Source organism: Scyliorhinus canicula, chromosome 7 (genome assembly GCF_902713615.1).
Source record: "Scyliorhinus canicula chromosome 7, sScyCan1.1, whole genome shotgun sequence".
Classification (NCBI taxonomy): domain Eukaryota; kingdom Metazoa; phylum Chordata; class Chondrichthyes; order Carcharhiniformes; family Scyliorhinidae; genus Scyliorhinus; species Scyliorhinus canicula.
The window spans coordinates 182775111-182786876 of NC_052152.1; the positions used below are offsets into that span (position 1 = coordinate 182775111).

Consider the following 11766-nt stretch of genomic DNA (forward strand, 5'->3'; position numbering starts at 1 on the left):
AAGAGAAATTAAAAATTTCAGATGTTTTTTACTGTAATAAACTAGGCCATGGAAAGTCACAGTGCTGAGGGTTGAAGAAAAGCACTGTAAAGGTTGATGTGGTAAAACAGGATAAACCAGTGGGGTTTGTCATGATAGGCAAACATGCAACTAATGAACACTCAGAATAGGATATAACCAATGGGCAGTCAGAACATTCAGAGGTGGCATCACCACAAGGGGGCATAAACACTATAAAAAGGATGAGGCACTCACGCCCTGCCTTTTTCCACAGACAGACATCTAGAGAGTTTGACAGGGTTGATCAGCAGCATCACACCCCAGCACGTGGCTTAGAGAAAGCTGGAACAATTAGACTGAGTTACTACAGTTAGATTAGCAGACAGCCAAACTCATTTGAGAACCGTGTTAATAGTTCAATAAACACGTTGAACTCATTTCAGAGTCTGGAGCATCCTTTAGTTAAGACTGCATCAAGTAGCAGCCTGTGTTATCCGAAGCAGCAAACACAACAGGGTTTGTAAAGTGGTAAAGGAAAGCCCAATTGAAGAGAATTAGGTGCAAAAGAATGTACAGCCTGATCAAGAGGTGATTGTTAAGAAGTCCATTGGATAATGCCTGAAAGGCAGGCTCTTGTGCTCATCCTAGCCAAATTCAACAAAAACGTATCGGTCAGGTAAACGCCATAATATACTTTGGAGTTTTTTAAACCCTAGCCCATAACAAAAGACAATTCATTTGCATTTGGTGATGGAAGTGGGAGGTGGACAGCCATGTTGGATCCCAATGCTCTATGCTGTTACCTCTGAAATCTCATCATCCACTAGGTTGGGCTGAGGAGAACACTGACATTGGTTATAAAGGATGCCATTTTAAGAATGTGGAACAGTAACGTTGAATCCAAAAACAGAGACTTTCAGGTGGTGCTACTACCTATACCTTCTGACCATTGGCTGAAGCCATTTTGATCTCAGAAGGCATCCAACATTATTTTTGAAACTTATACATCAAAACTGGATTTGATTGTACATTCTATAATCAGTATATTCGAATAAACCATCCAAACGTACATCATTGACACACAAAATCTGAATGCACATGTCCAGGATAATTAAAAGGTTTTTGATAATTAAAATTACAGTGTTGGGACTTACTTTCAGGCATTTCTATATCAGTAAAAGGGAGTATAATAATTTTTGGGGGCACAAATAGGAGTACAAATCTGAAGCGGTATCCTGTCATTACTTTGAAACTAGATACAAGTCTTGAGAGGTCTATTAGGTGAAATCTTTTCATGATTATAAACAAATATGACATCCATTTTGGTCGTGCCATTTCTCATTTATTTGATTGGTTCTGTGAGATAGGTAAAATAAATGAGTTCCTCGGCATTGCAGCAAATTGCATTTCTCTGTTGCAGTATTGGATTCCTGCAAAATCAATATTGTTGCTATGTTATAACTGGTGCAGTAAATTCAATACCATTCATTACAACAGAGTTATCTCGCTCCAATCATCTATAGCATACAACAAATAAAGCAACGTTTGCATATGTTTTGACTGAAAGATACCAGTGAGCATGCTGTAAATTTAACACCCAGAGTAACACAATGTTTACCACACCTCGTCTATTGATTTGCAACAACACTCTGGTAACTAAGTATTGGGTTCATTCACAATGCAAATGTATAATATCCCCCCTGTGTTGCACAGCTGTAACAAACTAAGTAACACCATTGTTATTTTTAAGTAAACCAATTTTATTTAAAAAAAGTATGTCTTATTAATTACTGTCATGCGAGCAAACAGGCTACAGAGTTTCAAGTTAATGAAAGGCAATCTGGTTGGGGTGATAGCAACACTTTTTCCCTTTTCTCAAGGGATGTCGGATTTGAATTTTATATAGCTTTTTCACACTTATTAGCAAACAGTATGATCAAAAATTAACTGATGATTATTAAAGTGGCAATGCTTTGAAGACCACCAAAATATTGCAAACATCCCCACCCCCCGAATACTGCATGCTATTTCCCATTAACTATTTGGTGAATCCTGAATGGTTTTTTTCTGCACGCTTTTTGAAAAATTACATGTAATTGAATAATTTTTAAATGTTTAAATCTATTTTGTTTTATTTTCACAAACTAGGATGCAAACCATAAATGGATATTAGGGTCAATTTTACAAATATCTGTGCCGATGGCAATCCTTGCTTAGGAAATAGTGCCTATAATTTTCCTATAAAAATAATGGACATCACCTGATTTCCCAACACACAGAGCTTGTGACGAGGCTCCCAACTAGGGTACTGACTTTGCAAACTGCCCCCATTGTGTCTTATGCACAGGATGCAGTTTGGTGTTCAAAAAGACCCGATCACATGAAATGTAGACTTTCATCAGTCCTTTAAAATAATATTTTTCCACTTGCACAGTGAGAGCAATACTTATAAATGATCTTGGAAGTCATGCCGCAAACTGCTTTGGTAACAATTTTAGAATGTGAGAATCCATTTCTTTAAGGGGTTTAGAATATAAGAACTATTCTTTAAAAAAAATGGTGATTAAAGCAGAAACAAAAGATATCCTTCTCATGGAAAGAAAATTACAAATCAGATTTGTTGCTTTCAGTCACTCAGACCAGCAGCTTTTATTCAGACATGAAGGTTTCATGCACTTTTGCAATCACTCCAATATCATTGCTCTGACATTTACAATATGACTGCTCTCATTGCAAGCCACTTTGCCATGTGATACAGATGAAGCTCCAGCATCCTATTCCAACCTTCCGAACACCCCAGGGATATCATTTATTGTCTTATAATTAAATCCACAGCGTTATCTTAGTGATTATATTTTTCATTCTGGCAGAGTACCTTAGGAGAAAGAAAGTGACCAACTTATTTGGTAGTCAGAATGAAATTAATTTTATGCTTATTTCATTGCTGAGGCACATAGTGTATTTCAGTTGCTGAACGGGCAAATTGAGTCGTCTATGTTGGTTTATGAGGACAAATTTCACAACGAAATGAAGCTTTGAAATGGATAACCAACTTCCTCTTGCGTAATTTACTAAAATATATTCCAGAGAACTTGCTAATATTTGAAGCACGATCGTATTCATTGTCCCCTCAAGGACAACTGAACTACCAGTCAAAGTTGATTAGATCAGAGACATACTTGCAGTGATTGGGTATGTACATTCTGTCAGCTTCAAATGACTGACGTGTGGGGTCAGTATTTCAGTATCAAGCTTTAAGAGTTACTTCAGGTTTATTTGAATTAAGAAGCTCATCAACATACCCGAATTTGCTGAATAAAAGCAAAATACTTTGGATGCTGGAAATCTGAAATGAAACAGAAAATGCTAGAAAAGCACAGCAGGTCAGGCAACACCTGTGGAGAGAGAAACAGGGTTAATGTTTCAAGTCCCTCTGATTCTTCTTCAGAGCCCCAGAAGGAGATTCATATAGATGGGAAATGTTGGCTGGAATTTTCTGGCTGTTCTCGAGAGTGGGATCTTCCAGGCCCGCCAACAGCGAACCCCCGCCGTGGGATTCCCGGCGGCAGGGGTGCACAGAACGGGAAGCCACATTGACGGTGGCAGGACTAGAGGTTCCCACCACTGGTCAACGGCGGGTCGCCCCCACTGCCATGATACACGCCGTGGAGGGGGCGGGTGGAATCCTGACGTTAAATCTGTTTCTCTCTCCACAGAGGCTGAGTTTTTCCCAGAGATTTCTGTTTTATTTCACTATCACTGGATAGAGGCACGTGTCCAAATATATTGTGGTGTTTCTTAGCTTTGTCACACAAGTGCTGTAGTTTGCCTTGTTTAGACTTAGCTTTCCAATCATCTTGTGTGGGTTTCATCCCCACAACCCAAGGTGTGGGTGGACTGACCATGCTAAATTGCCTCTTAATTGAAAAAAATGAATTGGGTACTCTAAATTTATTTTTAAAAATCTCCATGGCTAAAATAATATTCATATATGCAAGACTCATTAAATCGCCTTTAAAGCAGTTAGAAGCATGATTTCAACATAATTTCTCCACAGTGCTGAGAAATGTCGTATTATCAGAGAAGCCATCCTTTTGGATGAAACATTAAACCAAGGTCGATTTTTCAAATGGACATTAAATATTGCACGATACAATCCGAAGAGCGTTCTCCAGTTTTTTTTGACTGGATTAGCAATTTGTTCATCTCCTCGCTGTTTGTGGGAACTTGTTGCATACAAAATACTGCAGCATTCACCCACATTGGCAATCGTGAGAGGGAAGTGAAAAGGCGCTTTAAGGCTGCAAATTCTTCCTTTGCTTTGTTCAAAACTCAGAATTTCTCAGAATTGCAGGAGTCATATAAGTGAGAATCTCAGTCTTTATTACTGTGTAAACCTGATGGCAATATCCAGCATCTGCATGAGTGGAAATCCAAAAGTTGCTGTCAGTGATGCTCTGCTCCTCTGCAGGTTGCGCTGCTGTAGTCCACACAGACAGAATCAAAATAGAAATCACAGAGTTGTTGTGAAGTTTTAAAAAAAAATTTTGAGTCCCCAATTATTTTGTTTTCCAATTAAGGGCCAATTTAGTGTGGCCAATCCACCTACCCTGCACATTTTTAGCTTGTGGAGGTGAGACCCATGCAGACACGGGGAGAATGTGCAAACACCGCACGGCCAGTGACCCGGGACCAGGATCCCCAGGTCTTCGGTGCCGTGAAGCAGCAGTGCTAACCACTGGCCACTGTGCTGCCTGAGATGTTGTGAACTTAAACTATTTGCCCACTTTTCTCGCTGTGAGGGCGAATTAAAAAATAAGCCTTGTTCGACCAGGAGGAGTAACTGAATTTGCAACATTGTGTTCAACATAATTATGCTGAACAAACCTCTCTCATTCCAAAAGATCTAATTTTACACTTGTGAAATTTCATTCCTTCAGCATGACATTTTAAAATTGCATATTCTTTATAAGTATAAGCAACAATTATGCCCCAAAATTTGAGTTTCTCCCTTAAAAGCATGTGTATGTCCCAATCAACATTTTGTTTTCTGAACAATGATTTAAATTATATTTACATTTACTTCCAGCTTTGGTGTTGTTTTTTTCAGATCATCTGAGCACATTGTCTGCTATTTATCCTGCTGCTGGAAATAACGGACACCCGCCAGAAGGTTCTGAATTCAAAATGACTGTAGAATAGAGGACGAGTGCACTCTCGAGCCAGCTACACGTTGTGGACAGTTTTCTTTCGAGGTCAATGGGGCGCTCCATTATTTCACTGCTACCCACAAATTCCAGACCATCAAATATTTCAAAAATAATGTTTTATCCTGAACTTCTTTAGTGCAATATGAAATCAAAGTACAGCCATTCATAGAATCATCAAATTTACAGTGCAGAAGGAGGCCATTCGGCCCATCGAGTCTGCACCGGCCCTGGGAAAGAGCATCCCACTTAAACTCACACCTCCACCCTATCCCCGCAACTCAATAATTCCACCTAACATTTTGGACACTAAGGGGCAATTTAGCATGGCAAATCCACCTAACCTGCACATAGTTGGACTGTGGCAGAAAACTGGAGCACCCGGAGGAAACCCTCGCAGACTTGGGGATTCCAGGAGTTCATTTCAAAAAATGTCTTGCAGTTATATATTACCTCAGGATGGTCCCAAACTGTTGTGCAGGCACTGTGACACCTTTTTAACGTAAAGGCACCGCAGTTAAATTAGCACTCAGCAAGTTCTCACAGACCGTAATATTTTGGTGAACAGATAATCTATTTTTGTGATATTAAACATTGGCCAGCACACTGGGGATAATGCCGCTGCTCTTCTTCAAAATAGTGCCATGGGAGCTTTTACATTCACCTAAGATGGCAGACATGGTTTTGTTTCATGTCTTATCTGAACTTCCTCAGCACTGCACTGGAGTGTCAGCCTGAATTTCTGTGCTCAAGTACTCGAGTGGGACTTGTGCCTGAAACCTCTGACTGAGAGGCGAGAGTGCCAGCAACTGAACCACCACCAATTTCTTTTAAGTGTCTTACTCTCCAAATCCAGCTCTCTATGGAAATATTTAGTGGAACGTTACGGTGTTATATGATGTGAGGAGAATTTAAAACTTATAATTAAGATGTTGTAATCGCTCATTCCTTTTCTTTACTAAATTGTCACTTCATTGACTCCAGTTTCTTTGCAGTATGCAATTTAGAAAAATAACCTTGCAGATTTAAGGGCTGCACAGTGGTGCGGTGGTTAGCACTGCTGCCTCACGGCACCAAGGACCCAGGATTGTGCGGAGTTTGTACACTCTCCCCTTGTCTACATGGGTCTCACCCCCACATCCCAAAAAGATGTGCAGGGTAGATGGATGGGCCATGCTAAAATTTCCCTTAATTGGAATAAAAGGAATTGGGTACTCTAATTTTATTAACTTAAAAAATCATCCATTTTCTCTTCTTCCTCCTAAACTGTTCACCCCTAGCTGCTTAGTTGCCCAATGTCTCACATAAGGTGCCATTCCTCATGTGTGAACTTTGATGGGAGTGTTGGCAATCAATGTGGCCACAAACACATGTTCACTTCCAACAAGTGTCTCCAGACAACAAGCAAATCCAGGGTGGCATTTCCTTCCTTAACCGAGGGGCGGTGCACCGAACAGTAGATTCCCAATTATTGTCTGAGTTGAGATTAGCTAAATCAAAAGAAAATCTGGAGAATGTCCTGGTCCGTAAGCTCGAGCTAATCAGGTCCTTAAGTAGCTGAGTGATTGGAAATCATGCCATTGAATCAGGAGTCATTTAGTCTGTGTAGATGGTTCCTTTAATAATTAAATTATACCTAAATCAAATGTGCTGGACTGATTTTCCTTCGGATCAACGTCTTTTTAACAGGTATACATCCTAAACCTGTATCAAACATGCCTGCGATTGCCTTCTGTTGTACTGTAGCCAAACCTTAGCTTATACTTTGAAACGCATTTAGTAGATTTACTTACTTCCCAAAAAAGCTAAACGTTAACGAACAGCATCCATGAAATTATAAAAACTTAGTAGGGCAAAATTGTGTTTGAATTGCGATCCTGGCCATTCCAGTTGTTGCTTGTGAATCATCAGGCAAGCTCAAGCACAGGTAGAAGGTTGTGCCCCATGGATCCTTTAATCTCTACATCCCTGCCAAAAGTCTATATTGGACAACCTTGGATGGTGTCCAAAATAGTCAGATTTTCCCCGCATTGAAATATTGAAACATTTTGTAATCTACAAACTGAAAAGACTGCTTATATCTTAAATATAAAGGCAACAAGTGCTGCAAATATATCACACATCTGTCAGCATCAGATTAGTAGCCATTCAGAACATCAACCTGCCTCTTCTCTTTAGGGACACTGATGGAGCTGCTAAGTATTTCCAGTATGTTATGTTTATACTTCAGATTCATCTAGTATTCAGGACTTTCTTTTATTTAACAGAATTGCTCATTTGCACAGTAAAGTGCGTGAACTCCCAGATAATGAACAACTTTGTATTCACATAAGCAAAACGCAAAAGCCAGATTAAAGCATTAACATATCTAACCATTTTTTTTTAAACATGGCTCACTTTTTTCCTCCAAGCTTCAGTTTAAATTTTAAAAAGGAGAACCTGATACTGAATCTCTTTCTTTGCAGCTCTTGAACAATTAGCTGGGAAATTCACAAGACTGCATCATATAAGCTTCAATTTACTTTCTTGACAAGCATCTCATCATGATTGGGAACTCATATTTTATTATATTTTTTTTAGGTTGGGGTGTGCCCGTCTCCTCTAAATATGTATATATATATATGTTTCTTATTCTGTGTACATAACGGTAATTTTACCTTGTCCAAAAACCCAATAAAAACATTTATTTAAAAAAATGATTGGGAACTCAATTCCATGGAAATTGTATGAGTTCCGAATGATACAAAACAGTACATAAATCTATTTTTCATTTTAGGCTTGTAGCTAGAGGGGCTCCCTATCTAAGTTTGGTGGCAGTTTTCCTTGAAACTCATCAAAATGCTACCTTCCTGTGGTTATCGTTTTGAATGTGGACAGCTGAGTGAGCAGCAGCTGTATGTATCCACTACCCACCTCCTGCGAGACCTCACTTTTGAGGTAATGCACAAAACAATGAGTAATGCATTGAACTCCGTGCTGTGTCTGCATTACAGATAACCTGGGGACCTGGAGAAGGGGTGAGCGAAGATTGGGGCCATAATTAACATCTATCGCCTGATCATTTTGTGTAAAATGAAACATTTTATAATTTTATGTTTGAAAAGTACCTTAAGTATCATTTAATTTAAACTTAGAAAATGTACAAACTGAAAAACGTACTGAAAGTATATTTATAAAATGTACAAACTGGGGGGGGGGGGGAGAAACATGACTAGTTTTTTTGGCATAAATTGTGAATGTAGTGAAATAAAATTGAAAGCAAATCCTTTATTCCCAATGGCTAAAAATGTGCACAATTTTAAATGCTGGCTCTTCAGAATCAATGCTTTCTAAAACTAGGATGCATTTGTGTGCAATGACTTATACAGTCAGAATATTCTGGATTCAAAATTATGAAAGTCTACTTTTGATTCAACAGCACTGCAATTGTTATGAATGGGAAATTATAATCAATGGACTCTAACTGCTTCAGATTTCCTTTTATCTAATTATTTTTGTTATACTGTTTAAAATGAACTACGCCGAACACTTTATTAATCCCCTAGCATTAGGAATAGGCTGAAGCTTTTCCATTTGTACTGAAATAGTGAGACTCTTTTTAAATGGTATTGTTCAGAGCGCCACCTCGTGGCAACAATCATTTCCTTCTTTATGAGAGCAAAAAGTTCAATGGAACAGACAGATACAGATACAGAAAATGATGAAGAATTAAATGAGGTCTGAATAAGGAATCTTATTCATAACACAATTTCCAATGATACATTGATGACAAAGGCTCCAATTTTCAACTGTTCTATAGTAAGTCGAGTATAGTAACATAAGAATACTTCATCAGATCTCTCGCAGGGATGTCGGATCTTCTAATCCATGGGAAACTATTCCCATGTTAAACTATGAGGAAAAATCTAACTATAAAATGTAGTTACTATTAACTGATCGCAGAAAGGTCCACAGTGGAAACAGTTATTTGGCGATTATATTTAAGAAAATGATACGGAACAATATTTCACAAAGGTAGTTCATTGCAAGAAAAATACGTCCCATGTATCTAGGAGATTGAAACTTAAGGCTGTTCTGTTTTTTGCAGATCTGATGCCTTCCTCCACAGAAAAAGTATTGGTTCACACAATTAACACCATAAGTTTGGCAAATTGATAACATTTTTATTTATTCCTGCATTTACTGCGAGAAAACGTAAATAAGCTTGAGGGAACCTTTTTGCCAGGTGCCCAATGAAAGGGAGTTCTTTAGATGGTATGAAATTCCTGGTCAACTATTTTCTCCTCCTCAATCCAGTCAAATTGAGGGTATTGTTCCACAAGCCTGGTGGGAGTGGCAAATTTAGCACAGGCCAGGGATTATACCCAAGGTGTCTCCCTGGGTTGTGAGATTCAGTGCCTGATACTGTTAGCACCTCACTAACTTTGCTGAGGTCTCCCTCCCTCCAATACCCAATAAAAGTGGGGGGGTGGGGGGGGGGGGGGGGGTATTGAACTGAATCATCCAAATGCTTCTGCAGATGGCCTGCAGTGCTGGCAATAAAATGAGGAAAAGGAACATCATCCCAAAAAACATTTGTTTTGCAGCTAAAAGGTACAATAAGCCATTCTCAGCGTTGAATATCCCCATACCGGGAGTGGGTCGGTCAGAACATCTACAACATGGCCTTTAGCTCATCAGCTTCGAGGGAGAACAAAGGGGAAAAGGTTCCAACGTGCAAATTAACCACAATTAAGAATGCACGGCTACTTTCATTCGAGATTGGTGTATCCGAGGCCAGGGCTGTTTGTCCTTCTGGTTAACTTTACCACATCCATCACTCGGCAGGTTACCAGCGTGGCACCGCGCGCGTTTCTGTGTGAGGTGGGCTGGAGGTAGAGACACTTGCTGCTGAACCGAATTCAGAGCAGGAGGAGCATGTTCCCGAATACTGTTGGAGCTGAACCCACATTGAGCAGTCAGTGTGACGCTGCTGAAAGATGCAGCCTTGCCCCTGATGTAGTTCTCTCCTTGGCTGCGAACCAACCGGGTGGGGGGGGGGGGAGGCAGTTGACAAAACTTCAGCTGATCTGGGAAAGGATCGATGCCAGAGATTCTTCGGAGGACGGAGGAGGGCGGGAGGGACTGGGAATCAGTCCCCAACAACTTGCTGCCAATTTAACTAGAAAACTACTTTTGGGAGGGGGAAAAATAAGTTGTCAATCTCTGCTTGTTAATTCTCGTGCCGGCAGCACTCTGGGTTTCTCTGCGTGAGGAGCTGCAATATGGGAAGCTCAAGGTTACAGTTAATGTTCCAATAGATTGTCTGCTGCCGGAGATTGTCTCTCCTCCACCCCCCACACACCCAGCCCACCTCCTCCCTCAAGCCCCATGTCCCTCTCCATCCTTCTCTCAAACCTTCTGCCCACCAACTAACTGTGGTGCCTGGGAACCCAACCATTCACATGAATAATACTCTCTCCCTCTTCATTCGGGCTGAAACAACGCAGAAGGGAAGTGGGAGCGGGACCACTAGCAGGTCTTTGGGTGTTTGAACAAGGTGTGTTTAGCCTGCCCCCCACACCCCCCCCCCCCCCCCCACCACCATAGGGTAAACTTCACCAACTGAAGTTAGGAGACCTCGCTCAGGAAGCACTTGCTCAAAGTGGACCTGAGAGGTGTTTGGAAATCCGATTAAAACACACCCTTCCCAAATTGAAAACAAAGGGGAGGGGGTCCATTCATGGTACCGGCTGCTTTCACAGTCATTGGTGAGTCTGGACCAAATTCTGGCTCCATTCTCTGGAGTTGGGAATGAAAGAATTGCCACCTTAAGTGTTGCCGATCGGGCACATCCAGTAGGAGAGAGGGCTTTAAGACACAGCGCTGCACAATGACGGTTTCTGGTCGCGATGCTTCTTGCATCAAGTTTTACAACTTATCCCCTCCCCGGCAAATCACACGGTGTGTGCAATCTCTCAGTTACCTGCAAACACTTGTCCCTCTGCGCTTGACAATAGATGCACCAGGAGAGAGAGGCAAATCAGAAGCGGTCTCATATTTGGCAGTTTTTTTTTTCTTCTTCTTCGTCTCTCGCAATCACTTGCGCATTTCTCGCATTATCCGGGGCTGGCTGCTGAGAGCAGCGGGGACGATCCGCCGGAGATACCCGGAGCGCCGCGGTCCACTTAAATGCTGACTGCTTCGGCTCTGGCTGGCAGCTTGAAGATGTTGAAGTAGTTGGTGAGTGAGAGCTCCCCCGGGTCCTGACGCAAGCTCCCTCTCCCTATTCCTCCCTCTCTCTCTCTCACACACACTGACATACAGGGAGCAAGCGCCAAGCTCGCTCCCAACTCAAACGCTTAGGAAAGAAATCCCCCTCCTCTCAAACAGATAACTGGCGTGATACAGTTTTTTTTCTAAAAATGCAATTGAGTCAGAGAACGAATCCACGCTTACACGCAAGATTAGGCTCAACCTGTCAGAAACACAGGACAATGAAGAATGATGAACTGGTGGTATGCTCATATTCCAGCAAGCAGGTTGGTGGGCTGATATTGCACTACCTGAATATTTGATA

General features: G+C 41.0%; 1 protein-coding gene across 2 annotated transcripts in view; it reads right to left on the reverse strand.

Annotated features, from left to right (window-relative positions):
- ptprt (protein tyrosine phosphatase receptor type T) overlaps positions 1-11531 on the reverse strand; it is a 1581811-nt gene extending 1570280 nt beyond the window's left edge. For both annotated transcript variants that reach the window (XM_038803435.1, XM_038803434.1), the window contains exon 1: positions 11173-11531. In XM_038803435.1, coding sequence (XP_038659363.1) covers positions 11173-11245 — 73 coding nt within the window. In that variant the 5' untranslated portion in view covers positions 11246-11531. The remainder of the gene's footprint in view (positions 1-11172) is intronic.
- Positions 11532-11766: the final 235 nt, after the last annotated feature.